Raw genomic sequence first — 24,680 nt, forward strand, 5'->3', positions numbered from 1 at the left:
AGTGAATAGATTTTTTAGGATCTATCACAGCCTGTGCCATACAAGGGTCACAAATTGGCTGAATTCAGGCTCATTTTGTTTAGATCCCAACAGGCTTTGGGGGAAAAAGCTGAATTTGAATGCCTTTGTGCAGAGCCTGCTGTCTCCAGTTTACCCCAGATCCCACCTTAAGCTTTTTTTTTTTTTAAGATTTTATTTATTTATCTGAGAGAGAGCACGAGTGGGGGTGGGAGAGACAGAGGGAGAGGGAGAAGCAGACTCCCCACCAAGCAGGGAGCCCAATGCAGGGCTCAGTCCCAGAACCTGGGATCATGACCTGAGCTGAAGGTAGACACTTAACAGCTGAGCCTCCCAGGTACCCTCCACCATTAAGCTTTAAACGAGCTCTTTCATGCATATGTATTACCTCCTTGGCCCCAAGATTTTTGCTTCCTTAATTTTTTTTTAATTAGGAAAAATTCTGAATACAAAAGTAAAGACAATGGTATAATGAATCGCCCTATACCTTCCCCCAGACCTGGAGCCTGCTGTTGGGACCCTTAGAGAGGTAAACAGAGCTGTACAATCCACATTTTTGTTCATGTGACATGCTTCACTCTCACCCTACCCTGGCTTTCTAGTCGTTCTTTGTGTTTCTATGGAAGCAGCATCTTTTTATACACTTTCCCACATAATCACTCAATTCATATTTGTTGAGCCCCCCCCCCATGTGTGCCACATCCCCCTTGCAGGCCCTGGAGCTAAAGCGGAGAGCAAAACAAATAATTCAGTGTCTATGACAGGAAGCAATTGGAAGGTTCTGAATTGAGGAGGGACATGATCTGCTTAGTTTTTAAGAGCATCAGCCAAGGGGCACCTGGGTGGCCCAGTAGGTTAAGCATCTGACTGTGCCTCAGGTCATGATCTCAGGGTCCTGGGGTTGAGCCTGGCATGGAGCCCTGTGCTCAATGGGCAGTCTGCTTGTCCCTCTCCCTTTGCCCTTCCCCCTGCTCATGCTCTCTCTCTCTCAAATAAATAAATAAATAAAATCTTTAAAAAAAAAGTGTCACCCAGGATACTCTGTGGAGAATAGATCTGAGGAAGCAGGGAGACTGCTGGAGACACTTATGTGATAATGTAGGTAAGAGATGATGGTGGTTTGGTCCAGGGAGACAAGGGGAGGAAGGAAGTGAAAAATGGTTAGATTTTGGATATATTTGGTGGGTAGATGTGACAGATTTTGCTCATGACTTGAAGGTGGGTGTGAGAGAAAGAGAGGAGTGAGGGGGGACACTACGATTTTGGCTTGAGCAACTGGAAGGTGGGAGCTGCCATTTTCTAAGATGCAAGATAGTGTGGGAGGGGCAAGTTTAGGTGGGCAAGGGAAGAACAGGACCTTGTCTCCACAGTCAAGGTGGGCTGCTGATAGGGCTCTGGGAAATATTTTTATGGGATACCTGTCTATATAAACAGTTTGATTTAAATAATGTATTTGATTTAAAATGTGTTTAAAAATTCATAAGCTTATGTGAGGTTTGGTGATTGGTCATGTGATTTAGAATACTGGGTTGAAAAGAGATACTTCTTTTTTTTTTTTTTTTTTTGGAAAAGAGATACTTCTGTATTTGCTCCTTGTCCAGCTAGTGTTGGTGAAGATTACCATTTCTCCCTGTTGAGGAACAGGAACTATCTCTTCTTCTTCTTTTTTTTTTTTTTAAGATTTTATTTATTTATTTGTCTGAGAAAAAGGGAGTCAGAGAGCATGAGCACAAGCAGGGCGAGCATCAGGCAGAGGGAGAACCAGGCTTCCTGCTGAGCAGGGAGCCCAATGTGGGGCTGGATCCCAGGACTCTGGGATCATGACCTGAGCTGAAGGTAGATGCGGAACTGACTGAGCCACCCAGGCACCCCAGGAACCATCTCTTCTTGTTCATTATTGTCAAATGTGCCACCTTTCATACTTTCCACCAAGAGCAAAAGATAGCATGGTATTACTGCCCTCAATGCCATGGTTCTTTGGAAGCTGTTTGTATTGACATAATATAGATCTTAGGTCTGCCATTCCCTAATACCATTTACTTAACCGTGACCGTACTGGTCTTCCTGATGCTACATCGTCCATAGTGCAGCTTGGGGCAACAGGCTTCCACTCTCTCAGAGGTGACTGCTGTGCTTTTTGGATTTTTAAAGTATAGATGTAGAATTGTAAAATGGGAATTTTACCTGTAAAAACCTGTAAAATGGGAATTTTAAAGTATAGATGTAGAGGAGTACATCTTCCATCCATGGCATTCGGCCATAAACAGGGCCTTCCTAGGATGTGATTGACTGTGTTCGTGCCCTCAACACACATGCATCAGTAGGCAGCGCTGGAAGAAAGTTTCCATTCATTCAAAGAATGTCCATCCCTCGTCTGGCATGCCTTAATACTAAGTTGGGAGACTAGGACAGCACCATATCCATAAGAGACCAGAGGACATCGATGGGAATGGCCTGTTGACAACGTGGAACAATGTCTGGAAAGCCCTCAGAGAATGAGGCGTGGCCACCACTAGAGGAGGCCTGACACATGGGGTGGGGTGGGGGTGGTACTGTTGGGGTGGCAGGAAGTGGTGATGTCTGGGGAAGGATGTACAGGGCAAAGAACACCCATTGCCACCCCTGCTGCTCTTGACGGCTGTGGCCTGTGGGTAGTGCTGAGGTGGGAACCCCAACAGTTGAGAGCCATCGCGGGGCCCCTGTAGGCTGCTCAAGTCAAGGGCTGACAGCGATCTTTGGTGGCCCAGAGCCCTAAACTTGTGTGTGTCTGACTTGAGTGTTAGCACTATACTGGGAAGGTCATCTCACTTGATTCTGGGACATTAACACTGCACCTGCCAGTGGGAGCCATCCTATTGCCAGGTGCCCCTGCTGGAACTGTGGCCAAACAGAGTCCCAGAGCTCCTTCGGGCACTTGGTGATTCCAGGAGTGAGGTGGAAATGGGAGGAGGTATTGAGGGTCATTGGGCACCCAGAAGGGAAGAAATAGGGACCAGGTCCCCTGCTGACCTGTCCAGCGCTGGGGTACCTCTCCTGGATGGCTCAGCCGGCCCTGACCAGTCTTAGCCACCAGACAGGGACTTAGAAAATTTTGAGGGAGGCATTTCTGATGAACAGGTCCATATTTGGAGCACCCTGCTTGGACAATCACCGCTAGGGGCTCAGGGCCCCGGCCAGGGACTGACTTGTGTCTGATGGTCAGACCGACATCAAATACATGTTCTTGGAGATGGTCCAGTCTGAAGATCTAAATCTGGGCGCCATTAAGATTCTGAAAATGGCTTTATGGAAGAAGGAAGAAGTTCTGAGGCTTCTAGCTCCCAAATGCCACCACCTTAATAAAACCTGAGAAGGAGGTTCTCTCCCTTCCTAGGTAGAAGAAAAACCCTGAACAAGAATTATTGGCTTGATGGTTTCTAGAACTTCTGTAGCTTATGCAAACCTACAAAGAACTCTGAGTCCTGAAAACAGAAACAGTTCATAATATGAAAAACCGCAGACCCAAATCTCCCTAGGCAGCAGTACCTGTGGGGAGGAATGACATTTTTCATTTCCCAGTGCCAGGCCGAGTCTAGGCTAATAACATTTTCCCTGCCCTCTGAACAGTGTTGTTTGTTTTAGTCTGCTGTCCGTGTAGTCAGGGGAATAATTAATTAACAGTTAAGCCTGCTGGAAACATACCACCAAGTGGCACTCGGTAAATATTTGTTCACAGCGGTGAGGATATCACTTATCTATACCATCAAACTAGAAACAGAAAATTGTGGAGTTTTTCTCAGCAAGGTGTTAGAGATCTGTCATCGTATAGATGAGAAACTTGAAGGTCAGAGAAGCGAGGTGATTTATCCAATGTTGTAACAGTGCAGTAGGGGCAAAGCAAGCCTTGTACCCCAAATTCCTGATTCTAAATTTATTCATTGCTTTTTCTGCTACATTGCACTAGTGTTTGTGGGAAATGGCTGAATTCCACTAAGCAAATTCATATGTTGAGACATTAACCTTTCCAAAGAACAGTAAAATCTCATTAAGTCAGAAATAATTGGAAGAAAGGCCAGGATGAATTGGGGGAAAAGTTTGAACTATTTTCAGAGATAATCAGCTTTTTCCTTTCAAGGCCATGGAGTAAATTGGAACAAATAACCACAAAATGAGGCTGAATAGAGGTCTCACTGAACCTGTGTGAAGGAATAAACAGGAATGATTCATAAATGGTACATTAACAGTTTGCATGTAAGTGACGACAACAAAAAATATAGGCGTTTGGAGAAATAAATTTTTGTTAAAAATAAGCTAAATGTTTTCCTTGAAAACTCCTTGCAAAAATTTACATAGGGACTTTTACGAGTATGGCAGTCAAACCATGTGTTAAAATTATCATGCCTTTGACTTAGTGGCATGTAAATTAACCTGCTTGGTTTTGCTGTACTCAAATTGGCAGCACAAATGATGACATGTCTCTCACTTTCCATCGCTTTGATTTTTTCATCTGTCCAAGGCCAACAGAATGCCTGCAGCTGCTTGAAAACTGGAGGCATTTTCCATCTATTCCTTCCCTGCCCACACTCCCAACCACTTTTCACCAAATGACCCTCCCCGTCCTGTCACCATCTATGAGAAGTCCATATTTGGCCATCTGTCAGGTTTTCTGCTCACACACTGACATTAAGTTGTTCCTGAAGAGGTTTAGAAACGTTGGGCCTTGCTGTCTCTAACTCTGTTGTTTAGCAGAACTGTCAGACATCCTACTCCTGAAGCAGTTGGTAGGCATCTTCTGCTTTTCTCTCTTCAGCCTGACTTCTTCCTTTATTGTGTAAGAATTAGGGTTGTCTACCTGGCAGGTAACATCTAGAAGCCTCTGCACTGGGCAAGGAGATGTTATTGACTGACAGGAGACTATTTGGGAAGACGGTCTGCGTAATGAATGCTCTCAGCCAAGCTATGTGCTCAAAGCTGGGAAAAAGGATCTCTTGGGAAAATGGGCGCATATATAAAGCTTTCTTTGCTGGGAGAGTTGTTCTGAATGGGATTCAAAGATCCATGTATCTAAGGAAAAAACGGACCAAAACAGAAAGGAGGGCTACAGATATTTCTGCCATTTGATGTTAGTTTATTCTGATGAAATAGCTTCACTTCAGAGCACAATAGAGCGCCTCAGGCCTTCCCCACTAGTGAACTGCTGCCCCCGTCTGGAGAAGTTGGAAACCGAAGCTTTCATTCCTTCCTGTCCAGTTCTGTCTCCACTCCACAGTGTTCCCATGGCTTCCTTCCCAAGGGGAGTTTGCTACAGTGTAAAGCGTGGGGCCATAAACTGCACAGCATGTGTTCAGTGAGTTTACACTGATCTGAGTAATGCAAAGATTTTTATTTCCTGCCTGGAGGATGAACTCCTTAGTTTTGTGAACTCTATGTCCTAGTTCCATTGTCCTTCTACCAATAGTCCAAACTAAAACCACCTTTCTTGGCAGTCTGGGACCAGCAAGAAGTCCTTTCTGACTTGGCATCCTGCCGTAGGAATCTTATCCTTAAAAGGGAGAGTTTGAACTCCTGATCTCTGGGGTCCCTCTGGCTGATTCTGTAAAAATACCTTTACCAGTGAGAAATGTCTATTTAATTTGAAGAAACTCCTATGTATTAAACAAGCCTTCCTTTTATTGGACAAGATTTCTGGAAATAAAACACATGCATTTGGTGGGAGGGTTGAATTTCAAAAAAATTTTCAAAATAGGAAATCTGCCACTAGGAGGCAGTGTTGACATGCAGTTTTATTAAAGCATATCCAATATAGGTCCTTTTGAGGGAAATATTTTTTAAATCAAAGGATGTAACAATGATTAAATCAAAGGATGTGAGCATGGTAGAAAGATACCATGTTTTGTGTGGCAATAAAGTTCTGAAGCGTATTCAAGGGGCATCCATCTTACATAGTAATAGAACAGTGAGTTGAATAAATTTCTATCATCTATTAATGAAATATGGAACACTGAACCTGATTTGAGAGTGAGAAATGGTAGATAGCAACTTTGTAAAAAAAAGGAATAGCATTTACTTTCCTTTTATTGCACCTCAAGCCACGTGCAGCCTCTGAAAGCCATGCTGCTTTGGCTCTATTTCTGTGCACTGGAGGATGAGGGGTGGATTCCCAATGATCTTGGTAAAAAAAATACTAGAAATTTCTTTCCCCTTAAATACTGCTGCCCTCTCCTTTAAAACTCAAATACTTGCAAAGTAGGAAGGTTGAGATGAATAAACTGAGGCACAGAAATTTCATGTAAAACGTAAGCAAATTACAGAATGAAAATAAGAATCAAATACAAATAGCTGAAGAAATCACAATTTTGAAACAGCTAAACCAAGAATGTGTAGAAAACAGCATGAACTCTTCATACATTAAGAGTAGCCATGTTTATGCTAATATCATCTTCACACTTGAGCTCTCATTGGAGAGTAGATATTATCAGGTAAAAATATCATAGTTCTCAATCTAGGAAACTTGGATAGAGTTTGGAGAATCCCTATTTTTTTCTTTATTCTACTTTTTTTTTTTAAAGCTACCAAGGTAACATTGTTACCCGGCCTTACTGACTGAAAGCATTTAGATGCATCAGTTTGGGGCAGGGTGGAGAAAGCCTAGATACGGATACCTTCTTTCCTCTCCCCATTGCTCTGTCATGGGTCAGGAAAGAGAGAACAACTCTTGAACTCTGAGAGGAGGACTCTGGTCTTTTGATACTTACTGATGATGTATCATATGACTGATATCTAAGAACAAACTTAAAGAAACAGCAATGTCCCCCTATCTGAAGTGTTCCATGACAGTGTTTTTCAAACTGTTGGGTCATAAAATCAGTTTGAAGGGTCTCAGCCAGCATGTTTTATCAGTGAGACAAGATGGAAAGGAATGGAATAGAAAATACCAAAATGGATCACACATTTTATTTCAGTGGTTATATGGTACATGTTTTACTGGGCTATTACATAACTTTTGTTTCTTACTAAGGGTCATGTTCAAAAGAACTTGGAAGTCACTTCCCTGTAGCACTTTATCTGTCTCTGTCATGTCAGCTCACATCTCATCCTCCTTACTAGCCTGCAAACTAACTAAAGTGGGAATGAATATCTGAATTACTTGTCATTGGCCACAGCGAATTCCCTAATACCTTATGTGTGGTATAGGGAACCTGTTTAAGATTTACTTCTTACCTACTTTGCTTTAAGTAAATTTCTGAAATATACTTTTGAAATTGTCAAGTGCTATTTGTAGTTCTGTTTTGTTTAGCTACTACCAATTTTATATGTAGCCTGACATTAACATAAGCATTACTTTAAAACCATCTTTTCCTTATTTTTGGGAACTGTGGCCCAAACATAGAAGTCACTAAAAATGGGTTTCCCTGAGGCTACTGTGCAGATATAAATATCTGTTTTTCAAAGAGCTCTTTCAGCTGCTGCTCAGTTGTGGCTTCTTTCTGCTGCATCAGCTCGGCTGTTCCTTTGGTCACTCCCCAGGCATCGGGCTTTGACATCGAAGGGTTGTATGGCCTGCCTGAGGCTATCCGAAGATTCTCCCAGTATTCTTTCCTGGCCCTGGGTGAACAAAACACACAACATTAGACTCCTTCCTAAGTATCTATGTCTGTGTGTTACTGAGCTAGAATACCTCCGCAGAGTTGTCTTTGGACGCTTGAGGCTACATCCATTAAAACACATTTATTAATCTGGACTAAAACTTCTTTTTCCCAGGATCTATAGGTCTAAAATAACTTCAAAATAATTTTTTTAAAAGATTTTATTTATTTTGACAGAGAGAGCACAAGCAGGGGGAGCGGCAGAGGCAGAGGGAGAAGCAGGCTCCCTGCAAGCAAGGAGCCCAATGATGTGGGACTCAATCCCTGGACCCTGGGATCATGACCTGAGCTGAAGGCAGACCCTTAACTGACTGAGCCATCCAGGCGTCCCTCAAAAAAAGTTTTTAAATTTAATTTTTATTTTTTAAAGTATTATGTATTTGTTTTAGAGGGAGAGAAAGAATGAGTGGGAGGGGCAGAGGGAGAGGGAGAGAGCATCTCAAGCAGACTCCATGCTGAGCACAGAGCGTAATCTGGGGCTCGATCTCACGACACTGAGATCATGACCTGAGCCAAAACCAAGAGCTGGACTGCATAGCTTAGTCAGTTAAACCTCTGCCTTCGGCTCAGGTCATGATCACAGAGTCCTGGGATCAAGCCCCATGTTGGGCTGTCTGCTTAGTGGGGAGTCTGCTTCTCCCTCTCACTCTCCCTCTGTGTTTTCTCTCCCCCACCCCCGCCGTCATCAAATAAATAAATAAATAAAATCTTATAAAAAATTAAAAAAAAGAAAGAGTTGGATGCTCAACTGATTATGCCACAAGGTGCCCCTGAAATTATTTTTTAAAATATCTGCATAGGGATCAAAAGCTAAGAATTTAGGATAGGAACGTTCTCGGTCGACTTCACACTGCCTCCCCATCCTAACTTCCTGGCACTCTGCCTCATGAACCAGCTGAGCTCACAGCTGCTGTTCTTCTCAAACCCACTATCACTTCTGCACATCTCACCCTACAGATCCAGCCTCCTCCTCCTTTCTATTTTCACTGTCTTCTAGTTCAGGCCGCATCACATCTGATACGATTCTAGCAAAGGCTTCCTCTCAGGTTTCCCTGTCTCAAGGCTATTAAAACTTGCAAACTTAACCTTGGATCACTTGAGAAATTCCAGTGTGATAAGGTCATACACAATTCATGAGAACAAACAGAAGTCTGCCTCCCAGTCCTGAGGTGTGTCTTCTATCAAATCCTGTCTCTGATATTCCCACACTTCTGGTTTCTCAGTACACCATTCTCTTTCCACCTCTCAGTGCTTTCATGTAGGCTTGTCCCTTGTCTGGCAATGTAACTCATCCTTCAAGATTCAGCTCAGGCATCTGCTCTCTTAGAAATTCTTCATTAACCCTCCTCTGCCTTTTGCCCCCGTGGGCATTAGCTCAGACCCCACAGCACCTGTGCGTGTCTTCATACTTGAACTTACTATACCAATTTGAACTTATCTGTTTATCTCTCTGCCTACTAGACTGTTGACTCCTTGGGGACAGGGCTGTGCCTTGTTCTGGCTACCTCAGCGTCCACAACAGTGTCTGATACAGTTGTGCAGAGTCAATGTGCTGAACAGAGTGCAACGGCTCCCTCTGCCTGGGTGCTCATCCTTCCTTCACCCCCTGTGTTATCTCGTGGCTAGTTAGCCCTTCAAAATACAGCCCCCAAATCCCTTCTTCTAAAACATCTTTCTGTTAGACAGAGATAGCCATTCTCTTCTCTTGTTACTTTTTAAATCTGTGCCTCTGTCAAAGCGGTTACTACAGTATAATCCATTGACTTTCTTATCCATTTCCCTGGTAGACGATATAATTCTCTAGACAGCTCTTCATTTATTTGCCCCGTGCTCTGCACATTGCCTGATGTAAAATCTGTTTGCTTATCGTTCATCTTCCCCGCTGGAGTGTAAGCTCTGAGAGCAAAGACCTATCTTATTCGCCACTGTCTTCCCAGCTCCAAGAATTGTGCTTGGCACAGAACAGGCACTTAGTTAATATGTGTTACATTTAACTTACACTTAAATCTTAACAACCAGTTAATTCAATGTTGTTGAGGGTCCACCACATGGTACTATCCCAGAGCATGAAATCACATTTCATTGCAACTTGCGTTATTTATATGCTAAATCTTAAAGTCTTCTCCAGAAATCACTACAGAAGGTTATTCTGTAAACATCTCTGTGAAAGAATTTAAGAGGGATAACTGAGTACCATCATTAGCTATATTCTTTGTTATGACCTCACTTGGACATATTCACAATCGAAATGAGTTTGGTTTGGCAAGTATAGTTAGGAAGTTCTTACCTTGCTCTAATCCACGGTTTGGTGTGCATGTCCAAACCACTTCCCCAGCTGCCATGTTTGTCCGAAGCTGGGGGCAAAAAGCCCCTTTCGGGGGCCAGCTCCTCTGCGATTGCCCTGATGTGGTAGGGCTCAAATCCACAGCACCCGCCAATGTACCTGACCCCCAGATTGTAGGCCTCTCTGGCATATTTTTGAATATCCCATCTGGTTGCAACTCTGGGCTCCAGTCCTATAATAAATGGAATGAATTCTTTTTTTTTTTTTTTAAGATTATTTATTAGAAAGAAAGAGAGAACAAGCAGGGGGAGGGGCAGAGGGAGAGGGAGTAGCAGCCTCCTCACTGAGCAGGGAGCCTGATGTGGGGCTCCATCCCAAGACTCTGGGATCATGACCTGAGCCAAAGGCAGACGCTTAACGACTGAGCCACCCAGGTGCCCCTGAGTGAATTCTTTAAAAAAATATATTCAAAATAAACAGCTATAATAAGTGTGTAATTTTCAATAACTGAAATTAAGTAAGTTGTCAACATCTAATTCTTAACTTTTTATTAAAAACTATTAGGTAATTTGTGTTTATTCAGTTTTAAATGCTGTGGTAGCCAACCTTCAAGATGGTTCCCAATGAACCCTGCCCTCTGGTGTTCTAACCCTCGTGTAGTCCCCTCTCATATTCTATCAGGTTGGTCTGAGAGACCAATAGAATATGTCAGAAGGGATCGTTAGTGACTTCTGAGGCTGGGTTATACAAGGCATTATGATTTCTGCCTCAATCTCTCTTATTCTCTTAGAACAGCTGATACGTTGTGAGAATACTCAAGCATCACAGCAGAAAGGCCCATAAGCTAAGGGACTAAGGCCTCCAGTCAATAGACAGCAAGAAATGAACATCTATTCCCAACAGCCAACTAAGGGAGCTTAGAAGTAGATTCCCTAGCTCCCATCAGGCCTTCAGATGACTACAGACCTGACCAATATCTGGACTGCAGCCTCATAAGGGACCCTGAGCAAAAACTGTCCAGCTAGGCTGCTCCCAAATTCATGACCCACAGCAACTCGGAGGTATAATAACTCTTTGTTGTTTAAAAGCACTAAATTTTACAATCATTTGTTCTATGGCAAAAACACAGATGCCAGGGGAAGAAAGGGATGAAGAAAGGGGGGGTAATCAGAAGGGGGAATGAAGCATGAGAGACTATGGACTATGAGAAACAAACTGAGGGCTTCAGAGGGGAGGGGGGTAGGGGAATGGGATAGACTGGTGATGGGTAGTAAGGAGGGCACGTATTGCATGGTGCACTGGGTGTTATACACAACTAATGAATCATCGAACTTTACATCAGAAACCAGGGAGGTACCGTATGGTGACTAACATAATATAATAAAAAACATTAAAAAAAAACACACAGATGCCTTGCATTCCTCCGTGGTTCTTCTAGATGGATTATTTTATAATAGCTTACTTCTCTGAGGGTCCCTGTAAAATATAGTACATGATATAAGGACCTTAGAATGGAATAGGAGGCTGGCCAGGCACTGGCCCTGCTTACCTCTCTGGCTTGATTTGTAGGTAGACTCACCCCTACTTCCCAAACATGCTTTCTCCCTTTTCCCAAACTACAAGTCTGCCTTCTTTGTTCAGATTTGTTATGCAGTGACCCAGTGATGGCATCTTCCCCTCCCCCCCCCAAACTCTACAGTATCTGAGTAACATTCAGAATAGGAGAAAAGTGTCTTGGACATAAATTGGTCTATGCTTTTAGTTTTTCTAATGAGAAAATTAAGATCTAGAAGAACTAAGGGGTTTTGCTAAGGTTATATGATTTGGCAACAGAGCTGGAACCAGGGCCACTATCTTTGCTGATTTCACCCAGAAGGGTATCCTTTTTACCAAACTATAGGTAAAAGGTTCAGAGGTCTTTTTTGCTTGCTGGTTCCATCTCTTCCTTCTACCGTGGTCCAATATCAAGGAGTTTTTGGCTGTAGGGAGAGAAGCTGAGGGCAAGAGATGAGACGTGCTGCCATCTCTTCACTATGAGAAAGCTCTGTGGCTACAGATTTGTAAATTTGTCAAACACCGAGACATTGAGATGATTTATAAAATGTCTGTCTTACCAAAGGGGAATTCCGGTAGATCGATAAATCCCTGTTTGCTGCAGTCAGGAGTGTGGTAGGCCAGTGGCTGACTCATCAAGTGGCCTTTCAGACGGGCAGCCTTCAAGCCTTCTTTCATGAGCTTCACAGTTTGTAAACTAATTGTGGGGTCAAAATGGCAGTTCACACCAACAATAGAAGCTCCTGCAAGTGGGAAGAACAGTTTAGCTTTAGGGATTCACCAGATAACCCCAGTAGGCTCAGTTCTCCTCCCTTAATCAGGGAGCTTTTATTTGGAACAGTGAATTGCAAATACAGCCTTTGGTTCTTGCTTCCTTGCGAACCTGTCTTACCTCTGGGTGGGAATGATTGCTAATAGGCAGCAAGGGCTTTCTGTGAAAGGTGTTTTGAGGAATCTATTACATTTGAAGTGTCATTTATGCACAGTTGGCTGTCCATCTTTTTTCCAGAAACTCATTACTAGAGTTTTTTGAACTCAGTATTTTAGAAGTCAGTTTTTCAGTCTTTGATACAATAATTTTTCAACTCTCCCAGCTGCTCATTGGCACCTGTGGTTATCATACCACTCATTTGAGGAGCAGTGTTTCCTTTCATCAGGCGGATTTAATGATATCACTAATCGAGATTCCAGGAGCAGCTAAGCTGATGCCAAAGGTCATGGCATCCAGGGTTCAGTGGCAGGCATCTCAGTGGTCCTCACTGGGCTGGTGTACAGTTTGCTCCTTCGTTCTTGTTTCAATCCTGCCACCCCTTATGCCTCTGAATCAGGGTTTTGTTTTTGTTTCTGTTTTTTGTCAAGAGCACCAATGACCTCAGTCTTGCCAAGGCCAGTAGTTGCTTCTCTGTTCTCATCTTCCTCAACGTCTTGGCAGCATTCAGTCTCCCAGACCATCCCCTCCTTCATCAATACTCCCCTTCTCTTGGCTTCTCATGCTCTGAGTGTTGCTCCCACCTCACTGGCTGCTTTCTTTGGATGTTGGGTGCGGAGCCGCCGCTCACGGCTGAGACTTTCAATCCTGCAGTGTCGCAGGAGCCCCATGAGCCATCTTCTTGTCTTCACCTGTGCTTCCTCTCCAGTCTCAGGGCTCTCAGTATGAACTATATCCAGAACTCTCCAAATCCCTCTCTCTAACCCGGACCTTTCCCTTGAGTCCCAGACTTGCATATTTAACAGCTCACTTAATATCTTCACTTGGATCTTGATCACCTTCTTCTTTCTTCTCCTTCTTTTTTGTTTTTTTATTTTTTTGGATGTTCTGCTGCCAGAGTTTCTCTTTCCTTGCCTGACTTCATTACACTAATGAATTAATCATAGGTTGGCTACTTGTTGGATGTCTGTTAGGTATAAGGGTCCTCCTAAGGGGCTATAGAGAAATACAAATACAGGGCATAGTGCCTGACACCACGGATTTCATAATTTAGCACGGGGCTTCCCAAGGTTTGCTCCATGAAAGTAAGGCTCTGTGATCAATTAAATTAGGAAGTAGCTGTTGACTTTGTCCCTTTCTTGGAGACTGCCAATATACACAGACATATCAAAGACTCTGAGAAATTCTGTGTATTGTTCCAATTTTAGTATATGTGCAGCCTGCATGAGCACTAAGGCTCTGAGAAATTCTGTAGTAAAGAGACCCGTTTAACTTGGTTTAATACAGCATTTCCTTCCTTCCTTCCTTCCTTCCTTCCTTCCTTCCTTCCTTCCTTCCTCTCTCTTTCTTTTTAAGATTTATGTATTTATTTGAGAGAGCGAGAGAGAGCACGAGCAGGAGGAGCAGAGGGAGGAGAGAGAATCTTAGCCTGACGTGGGGCTCCATCTCACGACCCTGAGATCACAACCTGAGGTGAAACCAACAGTGGGATGCTTAAGGGACTGGGCCACCCAAGGGCCCCTAACACAGCATTCTCTAAATGTATTTCACTACAGAACCCTACTAATGTTCTCACAGATTAGAAAATGTCGACTGAGGATATTCCAAATGAGTGGTATAAGTTTAAAGTCTTATATTTGCTGAGAGGAGGGCGTGTTCACTTGGGGTAGGGAGGATTACGTAAGGGGACGTAGAGGTAGAATGTGAGCTAACACTGGAAGATGGACCGGATTTATTAGGCGGATATTTATTGAGGGACTGTTTTGTGCCAAGTGCTGTGCTAGGCACAGGGCACTCAGTGCTGAGCCAAAGAGACATAGCCTGTGCCCTCTTTGATCTTACAGTCTAGTGGGTCAGACATTAAAGAGATAAAGAAATGAGACAAGCGGCAAGTGCTACAAAGAATATAAATTGGGTACAGTGATGCCAAACACTGTGGCCACCTACCTTGAATGGAATGGTCAGGGAAGAATTAGATGCAGGCCAAGAATCTCTGCCAGTTAACAATGGGGTGATGAAAGCCTCCTCTGATCTTTTTGAAACAAGTTAACTTGCTTCTTCCCTTCCCCCATTTTTATATTTCCAGTAAAAAGTTAGGGTTATTTAGTTTCATTCCTAAATCTAATTGTTATTGTTAATGACATGTACGAAGTGACTTTCATGAAATACCAGGAGTTGGATAAAAATCAGAAATTAAACATAGCCAATCAAAATCTCCCTGTTTCACAGAATGAGCTGGACTCTTCCACTGACTCCTTGCATTAAAAATGAGGCAGCTTTAAAAGCAATCTGTGAGTTTCCCCTGATTGAAATGAAACCCAATGTTAGGAATGGAAATTATTTAAAAAGATAAATTACATGGCTCCTATTTCATACCAAAAATTTTTTAAATTTATTATACCAATTACAAAAAAGTAAAGCATATCAGGAATTTTTTTTTAATTTTATTTTTTTTTCTTTGTTTGGCAAAGAAGGCAACTGCCTGAAAAGTTATTGTCTAGAGACCTCAACTTAGGGTTAAAATAAAACACACTTTTCCTCATGCTCCTTTTGATTTACTAAAATTCTTCCCATTTCTAGGTGTTACACCTAGGTCTAGTTGCCCCTTTCAAAAGGCCGGTATGTGTGCATGTTATTTTTCTTTATTTTACTTTTTTCTCTTTAGGAGTCAATAATGATATTATCAACACTGCTAGGAAAGCACATTAGTGGTTTTCCTTTTAACAAAAGTAGTATATAATGATTCATAAGTGGACCTCCATTTGTACATAGTTTTAAAAGACTCACTAATTGCAAACTGGTCAAAATCCATCATCACCTGCTTTAACCAGGCGCACCGCACACTCGCCGGGGCTCACGCCGTGCAAATCTCCCTCTGGGCCGATGCACATGGTTGCTGCCACAGGTTTCCCAGACGTTTTCAAGGTTTCAACTGCCCACACAGCCTCTTCAACATGCTCAAAATACTGAAATAAGATCAGGTTAAGGTACTTTTTATCTTGTTTCTCCCCAGACAATTAGAAAACTTATTTTATTGCTTAATAATTATCACTAGATGATTGGTCTTCAAACTTTGAGCTGTGACCCATTAGCATTTTTTTTAAATGGAATAAAAGGGTGATTACTGTGAACTGCAGTCAGAGGTTTGAAGAACACTTCATTAGATTAACGGGATCATTCAGTGGAAGCCCTAAATTGGAAACATTTTTAAAACCAAATATTTCCTAGCCATGATTGGCAACTAATTTCACATGTTCCTCATGAAAGCAGAAGGTAGAGAAAATGTACTAGGCACGCATGTCTCATCTTGGTCATATTTTTGTTTACCTCGGCAATCAAGAAGTCCACGTTCTTCTTCATAAAGACCTCTAACTGTTGCTGAAATACTTTTTTAACTTCACTCTCACTCTTGCAACTAAGGTACGAAGGTGTTTGACTCACACCTCCTGCCACCAAAGCATCTCCCTCATCAGCCACTTGCCGGGCAATGTCACAAGCAGCTTCGTTGACTTTCTGCCCCTAAAATGGGTGAAATAGGATATATCTCATTTTCATGCAGAACTGAAACCAAATTATTATTCAAATGTCCACATCTCAGTTGGATGTTACCATAGAGAGTTTATTCTAGAAGATGACAGTGATAGAATAGTTCAATTTACCAAGCTGAGCAATTTGCAGTAACACCACCACCAGTAATAGTAATGAAAACACTAAATCTAATGATGGTATCTAGGCTATTACATACCAAAGCTCTGTGAGAGGATAAAAATCTTTACATAGAAGGATCTGGTATCTTCCAGTGCCTGCACTTAGAAGAATACCTAGCAAATAGTGATGATGATGATGATGATGATGATGATGATGATGATTTGCTCTTAAGATCAATAAGAATAAAATGTAATTAAAATGACTACAGGGGTGCCTGGGTGGCTCAGTCGTTAAGCGTCTGCCTTCGGCTCAGGGCGTGATCGCAGGGTCCTGGGATTGAGCCCCGCATCGGGCTCCTCCACTGGGAGCCTGCTTCTTTCTCTCACACTCCCCCTGCCTGTGTTCCCTCTCTCTCCGACTGTCTCTCTCTCTGTCAAATAAATAAATGAAAATAAAATCTTTAAAAAAATAAATAAATAAAATGACTACAGAATTCATGACTTTTTGTCATGTATTTTCTTAATTAATGGATAAATGTATTGCAAGGTATTTTCTAATTACTGGGACATTAAAAATTGACGCTTGTCTTCAATAAACCCCAGTGCTGTAGCTCACACAGACTCATGGAGTTTTAGAACTTCTTCTTTTGGGGCTCCTGGGTGGCTCAGTCAGTTAAGCATGTGACCTCAATCTCAGGTCAGGTCTCGATCTCATGGTTGTGAGTTCAAGTCCTGTGTTGGGTTCCATGCTAGGTGTGGAGACCACTTAAAAAACAAACACAAAAAAAACTTCTTTTTCATTACAGGGATTGAAAAATTATCACTTTGACAGTGTAGGTAAATGGTTTGCCCAACATGACACGGTTGATTATAGCTGAGTCAGGAAGATTCCAGGGTCACTTTGCCCTTCCTTGTGCCTTTGACCTTCCCCCTACATTGTCCCATATTAAAAAACTGTAAGGATGTAAGAATTTGTAAGGATATCCACTCAGCAACTTAGGAGACTGGGAGAATCATTAATCATTAACTACCTCTTCTTCATTAAATGCCTTTCTGTCAATTTTGGGGACGCCAGCTAAAACTTAAAAGAGTTATTCACACATATTTCGTTTCTGTATTATCTGAAAACTACATTCTGAGTGACTGGGAAAATGCTCTTTTTATAAAATCCTAGTGAGACTTAGCAGGTGTTTGTGTTTGTCAGGAGAATTAACTGCACAAAGTAAGAAATGAGCAATCCTATATCACACATATATCATTTCTATATTATCTAAAAACTCAACATTTTTTTCTATGAGGGCTTTGATGGTGACATGTGTGTCAACTATGCCCTTCTAAGAATGCCAGGTATGGCTTTACTCACAGATATTTTCTCTGCAACATAGTTTCCCCTGTTCTCCAGCTTGTCTTCACTTGCGTAAAAGGTGAAGGTTTGCATGACATTGGATCCAGCCCTGAGGAACTCTCGGTGAAGCTGGCGAACTGGGAGATTGAATGAGGAAAACTATTAATTGCTATCAGTTTATAACCCATGATGCTTTCAAAAGGCTATCAGAGAAACAGATATGAAAATATCTGCTTACATTCTTTACTTTCCTGAGAGCGAATGCGAGGTAGATCTGGGGGCTCTTGCTATGAAGAAGAGATTACTTCTACCATGGATGTGGGGTGAAGGGAAGAGGGAGGTCCCATAGGGGAGGAATCATTTAATATTTTTGTTGGGCTGAGAAGGTAGGGAAAAGCATTCCCTACAGAGGGAAGGGCCTGAACAAAAAGGAAGAGGCAGGAATAGGCTTGGCATTTGGGGGTACGGCAGGTAGTCTGAGCAGCTGGAGTTGAGAAGTAGGAGGAGATGCAGTTGGAGAGGGGGACTGGGCCAACAGAGTACAAATGGCCCAGCACATCATCCCAAGGAGTCTAAGCTTCAGACCATAGGTACGTGGAAACACCAGCACTTTGTAACCAATTGAATGATGTGAGTAGCTCAGTGTATTTGAAAGATAATTCTGTTAGTAGAGTGGAATAAGAATTGGAGCAAGGTTCCTAAGCATGGGTCCATGGATGAATGCCAAATGGCAAAGCTTTCACAGGCTAAAGAAAATATGTTGGGGCATTTCCCCACATATAACCAATTATATTCAATTTAAGGAATTATCCTTTGCTCTCAAATAGTGGTCCTAAACTCTGGTTGCCCATTAGACACCCTATAGCTTTTTAAAAATAATGGATGCTGGGGTCAAATCCACAGATATTCTAATTTAGTTGGGAACTGAATTTTATCTTCTGTTTTATTGAGAACCACCATTCGGAGTGATTGGGAAAATGTTCTTTTTATAAAATGCTAGTGAGACTTAGCAGGTGTTCGTTTTTGTCAGGAGAATTAACTGCACAAAGTAAGAAATCAGCAATCCTGTATCCGGCCCTGAAATCTATTTTGAAATTTCAGTGGCCTTTCAAAGCCAAGGAGTGACTACGTTAGAGGTTAGGCAATTTTTAGGACACTGGAGTTCCTGGCCCTTTAGTCTGGTACCTTTGCATCCTGGGGGCCTAGTAGAGTGCAGAGAACATAGGAAGCTCAGTGTGGTTTTTAAATGAAGAAATCAGTGAGGCCAGGAAGCGTCTGACTATCAGAAAATGGGTTTCTAAGCATGGAATCTCTAGTTCTGAGAGGGAACTTAAAAGCATGCCTGATGAGGAAGCTTCAAACTTGTTTTAATTAGCAACAGAACCAATTAAAGACATTTTATTCGGAGTCCCTGTTCATCAATCAAACATAGAGCTGCTTTGGTTGGAGCATGGTGAAGGGCCTATCGATGAGGTCCCCATACACTAGGAGGAAATGGTTTCTAAACAGGAAGTCCACCCAGCTGGTCCTTGGGTGGATTTCCAGAGACTGTTAAAAAACTCTGGAATGGTGTGCGAATTGTGCATGTGTACATTTTACACGGCATTTTACACCCTTTTCTTAAATTTTCCCACAGGGCAGTGGCCCAACTCCTTGCTCTTAATCGATTTGATTATTCTGCCATGCTTCTTAAAGCTGCAGTGCTTCTCAAAGTGTGACCCAACTTAGACTCACCTGGGGGCAATTAATATGAATTCAGATTCCCCAAGCCCCCCCAGATCCAGCAAACCTTAATTCTTTGCTGAATTCTCTGCTGATTCCACTGGGTGCGAGAACCACAACTTTTGGCATAGACTTTAGTAGGAGAATTAGTCCACTTAAATAAGCCCAAAATACTCAAGAAACAGATGGCCAAGAGATAAATGTGCTGTTTCTGTATTAAGAAAGTCAAAATCAATGTCAGAGCCGTTTCTCTTGAGCTCCTCTAATGTGTAACTTTAAAAAAATGTGACTTGTAAAATTGAAGCTTGTGTTTAAATCACAGTCTTATTTTATTTACATGGCAGAGTTTCCACCAAGGTAGCTTATTGTTAAATACCAGTTTCACCCAAGAAATATTTCATGGAGTTTAACTCAGCAAGCAGACCTTAAGAAACAAAGCGCAGATATATTTTAAATCCTCATTCTTGGATCTTAATTATTCTATTGTGTTCCTTAAAGCCCTTTAATGCAATGCTTCTTAAAGTGTGGTTCACTTTGCTATCACCTGGGGATGGTTATAAATATGTGGGTTCCTCGACCCACTCACAGACCTAATGAATCCAAATCTCTAAGCAAAGGCTGGGAATCTATAATCTTTAACAAACTGACGGTGCAATGAAAATTTTAAGACTACTGCTGTTTTAGCTTCCCAAGCCTACTGAATTCTCTCTTTTCCTCCCTCCCTCCCTTCCTTCCTCCCTCCGTTTCTCCCTCCCTCCCTCTCTTCCTTCCCTCCTTCCTCTCTTTCTCTCTTTCGTTCCTTCTTTTAGGGCAGAACACAGTATTATTTCTATTTTTATTTGGAAATATAAAAGTTGTGTATATTTGCTAGGCTTCATGGTGTGACTATAGCTCTTTTACTTTGAATACAATTTAGGGATAGTGTGATTTAAACACAGAATTTCTATACTTCTCTAGCAGAAATGGATGAATACACTCAAGATACTATCAAGAGAAGAAACAATGAATTTAATAATAGTTAATACTTGCAGTGTTTCAGATGCACCAGGCAGTATTTTAACGACTTTACATATAACTTATTTAAATCTCGTAACAATCTTATGAGGTAGATGTCAATATTATCTCAATTTTATAGAAGAGGAAACTGAGCCCCAGAGAAGCTGAGTAATTTCCCCACAGCCACACAGCCTAGTGACTGCCAGGATTTGATTCACTTAGTCTGGATCCAGAATCTGTATGCTTAATTTTAAAGCTGTACTGTCAATTTATGTGTTTTGTTAATTTCTGTCTTTTATCACTGAGTTTGCTAAAATATGCTCTTTAATAAACATTAAAGACAACTGTTCAACTTGTATAGTATTCACAAGGACTTCCTCCGGTTTCCTCTGAAAGAGGCAGGCATTCTTTCACAGTGTTGGCTACTGATGCCTGTCAGCTGAGACCTTCATTAGGAAGTGCCCTAGGCCAAAGGGAGCTTCCTTGCAAAGGGCTAAGCCCTCTCCTGGGAGAGGGGAGAGTTGATAGTCTGCATGCAATGCTGGATCTCTTGGCAGGACAGAGCAAAAATCCAGCTCCCTTGCCTTGATCTGGGGCTACTCTGAAGGGCCTGTCCAACTCCAGAGCTTCCTGGGGGACTGGCCAAGTTGTCTATAACAACTGCATCACAGTGTAATTCCTCCCTCTGCCCAATCCTGCTTCCCCTACTCCCTTCAAGGTGTTATTTCATAAATGCACTTCCCATTAAAACTCCTGAGCACAAATCTCCACTTCTGGCCCGCTGGTAATGAGCACCTACCTCACGATGGGTGATAGAGCTCCCAGCATGCGCTAGGGGTACAGTTGTTTAAAAACGTTCATCTGTGGTAAACTGGGATGAGATGCCCTTAGAAGGGAATGTACTAGCAGGTGCAGTATCTCAGATGTTTGAGAGGTTCAGAGGCAGTAGTAATTATAAGGACTTTAGAATCAGATGGCCATTGTGGGGAACAACCAACGTAGTAGAGAAAGACAGTGAAAGGTTAAGGGTGATTCATCACCAATTTAAGGCAAAGTATGGAAGTCTGATTGTCTCCTGGGTGGCATATAAACTCACCTCTTGTAGCTAGAGAGCAGAAAAAGCTGAGGATCTGGCCCAGGACTGAATTATACAGGGAGAAGAGAGTCAGAGAGGTTGAATTCTCAACCAGGCAAGCCTTCCGTTGCCAAAGTCAGGGCCTGGTTAGGAAGAACTGGGTCCCTGAGATTGGGATGAAGACATATGGGTGGAGTCACTCATGAACCTCAAAAACCTAGATCCCCCTTGAATTCTCTGGGCCTGCAGAAGTGGCCCATTTCTCCCTTTTAAGGATTAATGCTTTCTACTTGTTTTAGGCTGATGTAGAAGCCTTGTTTAAGACAGCATTATTTCCCTCATGTACCATCCCAACACCCCTCTTGGCACTTCACCATAAAAGATTTATGGTCAAAAAAGTAAAGTGAGAATAATGTGGGTGGGTACAGGTGCAGGGTAGGTAGATAGTTGAGTTTAAATAGAATGGGACGAGTATACGATGGATTTAACTAGTTGGCAACTGTACAATGGAGGAGGGCTTATCTACAAGACAGTGATTGATAGTGTAGGTAAGGATGGATGATGAACATATGGGGAGAGAATGGATAAGAAATGCTAACATGGAAGGGATGAAGGAATGAAAATCTTGATGAAGTTGAGGAGTGGGAGAATTAGAGTGAGCAGAAAAGATAAAAGGTGGTGCTCAGAGAGTGGGGTCCTTGTAATCTAGACTTCAGAAGTAGACAGTGGTGATGGCAAGTTCTAGGAGTGGGTTGCTGAGGTGGAAGATGGAGGAAAAGTTCATTTGGGGATGAGGAGGAGATCAAGGCACTGACAGGAAGGGTCCTGGAGAGACCATCTGCATGGACATCGAGGTCCCCTAGAGAGGGTCAGGGAGGGAAGGGCAGAGAGGAGGGCAGTGCGCCAGCTTCTAGACTCACCTAGAGTGAAGGGCAGGAACCGTGAGGTAAATGTGGGCGACAGCAACAGGGAGGGCCACTGTGATTATCCAACATGTGACTCTGTCCTTACATACCTAGCACAGTGCCCAGCAGGCAATAATAAATGTTGGGAAATGTACCGTAAATGGATCTGTTTGATGGTATGCTCCTAGACTGGTCATTGTAGTGCTCTTTTGTGAGAACTTAGAATAGAGCTATGCACCAACCTGCTTCTGGGTGTTCCACAGCAGCCTCTGGGGTCCAGGGGCCTGCCTTCACGTAGCCCCTCTTCTCCAGTGCAAAGACAAACCCTCCATCGCCAATCACAACTTCTCCAGCGTTCAAACGTTCTAGGATGCCCTAAAATTATAGATGAGGGGAAAGGAAAGGAGTTACTTGAGTTTTTAAGACAGTTTTTTGTTTTTAGTACTTTTGCTATCATATTCTTGAGAAGTATGATTTCTTTAGAATTCGCATAAAGTATACATGTATTTATAAATTCATGACTATAAGGCAAACGATCAGAATGCTCACATAATGAAAATGTGTGTATACATGTGCTGGGGGTGAGGGTCTTTCAGAACACATTAAAGAATTTAAAAATTTATTTTTATTTTAATTTTTTAAAAAAGATTTTTAAAATCAATCTATCTATCTATCTATCTATCTATCTATCTATCTATCTATCTATCTATTTTAGAGAGAGCATGAGCAGGGAGGGGCAGAGGGAAAATGAAAGAGAGAATCCCAAGCAGGCTCCACACCCAGTGCAGAGCCTGATATGGGGCTTGCTCTCACAGCCCTGAGGTCAAGACCTGAGCTGAAATCAAGAGTGGGAAGCTTAACCAACTGAGCCACCCAGGCACCCCAGAACACATTAAAGTATTTTGAAGGATATGGTGGGAGAATGTTATCTTTGAAAAATATCTACAGAAGGATTAAAAGAAAAGGTTTTATTGTAAAGCCTCAAATAAATACTTACGCACACATTCTTAAAATGGTGAAAGCTACTCTTATTCTATGGATAAGCAGTCCTTACAGTTGGCCTTGACCCCAGCTGTCTCCCTGGGGGCCTCTGTCAGCCAGGCGGGGGCAGGGCGCTTTGCCACCCCGGGGTCTCCTCCCTCTGTGCCTCTTTTCCCACCAGCCCAACCATAGTCCCGCAGCCAGTCCGTCTGTCTGCTCCATTCCTTCCATCCTTCCATTCATCCGTCCAACCCCAAGTCTAGACGAAGGCGGACAGTCTGGACTGGAACACTCATCCCAACTAGGGAAGAGATATGAGTGTCATTAATCAGGGGCTGGAGCTGCTGGGTTTTTGGTTTTTAAATCTTATTAACAGCCCTTACTCAATACCTTACAGCCTCTGTGCCTGTTTTGTTTGTTTGTTTGTTTTTGTTTTGTTTTGTTTCTGAGGATTGAATGGTACATTTTGTTGTGATCGTAGAAACCAAACTGTGGGTGAATACTTACATGGCCCAGCCAACGCGTTAGCCTTGGAGCAGCGGCGGGACCGAGACACCTGCACGCGAGAACTGGGCAGGGAGACGGCCCCGGGACTCCGCGGCACCCGTCTGGGCGGGGGCGGGAAACAGTCGGAGCCCGGGCCGCGCGCCTCCCTGGCCAGCCCGCGGAGGGCGCAGATGGGCGCGCACGGCGGCGCGGGCACAGACGCGGGGTGGCCGGGGCGCGCCCTAAGGAGGAACCTGGTCCCACTGCTGTGGGGGGAGAAAAGTCGTGCGTTTGGGTCTAGGAGCAGCACCTCTGGGGGAGTGCTCTGGCGCTGGGGTGCGGAACTCAGAAGACGGTGGGAATCTTGGAGTTCTGGGGGTGTCCTCGAGTCCGGAGTCACGTAGATCTAGGGCGCGCTCAGGATATGGGCAAGGGTGTTGGGGGGAGCTCAGAGGCACCTTGGGGTCCTGACCGAGAAGTTCTGAGAGCACCTTTTGGTCACAGCCGGGCTCCGAGGACCCCTCTGCACTTCCCGAGGCTGGGATGTGGGGCCGGTGGGCCGAGACTCAGAGCCCGCGCTGGGATGGAGAACGCCCTCAGGTGTCCCGCAGACTCACCCTCTTGGCTTTTTTGCCCCCAACGGGTGCCATCTTCGAGGTGTCCAGAAGGATATTAGGCACGGATGCGGACCGACGAGGGGAGCGTTACCCCGCGCGAAGCCGGGAGCTGCCCCGCCGCCGCGGCCAGGCTCTTTATACAGTGTGCTGGGCGCGGGGTGGGTTTCCCCAGCCTTGGCGCGTCCAACGCGGGCCTTGCGCAGGGAACACGCCTCCCCAGCTTTTTTTATTGAGGCCAGCGGCTAGTTGGGAACTTGCCCTGCGGCAATGATCGAGACTGTTCTCTCAAATCGGTGAACACACAAGACAAGTAAAATAAGAAAAAATAATGTGGTAACCACTCGCTCGGGTTTCTACCTTACCTATGCACGGTACCTCCTTCCCCGCCACACCCACCCCGACCGCATAGAGGGATCCCGACCCTGATTTACTTCTCTCTTGCCTGGGATCATTCACCATTACCCACTTAAGACACCGGAGGAGGCACCTAAGAATTC

At 43.4% G+C, this 24,680-nt stretch overlaps 1 protein-coding gene across 1 annotated transcript; it reads right to left on the reverse strand.

Annotated features, from left to right (window-relative positions):
- Positions 1-6,944: 6,944 nt before the first annotated feature.
- On the reverse strand, positions 6,945-24,279 carry BHMT (betaine--homocysteine S-methyltransferase). The gene is made up of 8 exons (XM_008711020.2): positions 24,184-24,279; positions 22,342-22,474; positions 17,420-17,538; positions 15,737-15,928; positions 15,228-15,375; positions 12,042-12,224; positions 9,931-10,159; positions 6,945-7,602 (listed from the first exon to the last, which is right to left on the reverse strand). Exons 1-8 carry the CDS (start codon positions 24,214-24,216, stop codon positions 7,416-7,418), a joined length of 1,224 nt encoding a protein of 407 aa, XP_008709242.2. The 5' UTR covers positions 24,217-24,279; the 3' UTR covers positions 6,945-7,415.
- Positions 24,280-24,680: the final 401 nt, after the last annotated feature.

Source organism: Ursus maritimus, unplaced genomic scaffold (assembly GCF_017311325.1).
Source record: "Ursus maritimus isolate PB19 unplaced genomic scaffold, ASM1731132v1 scaffold_5, whole genome shotgun sequence".
NCBI classification, from domain to species: Eukaryota; Metazoa; Chordata; class Mammalia; order Carnivora; family Ursidae; genus Ursus; species Ursus maritimus.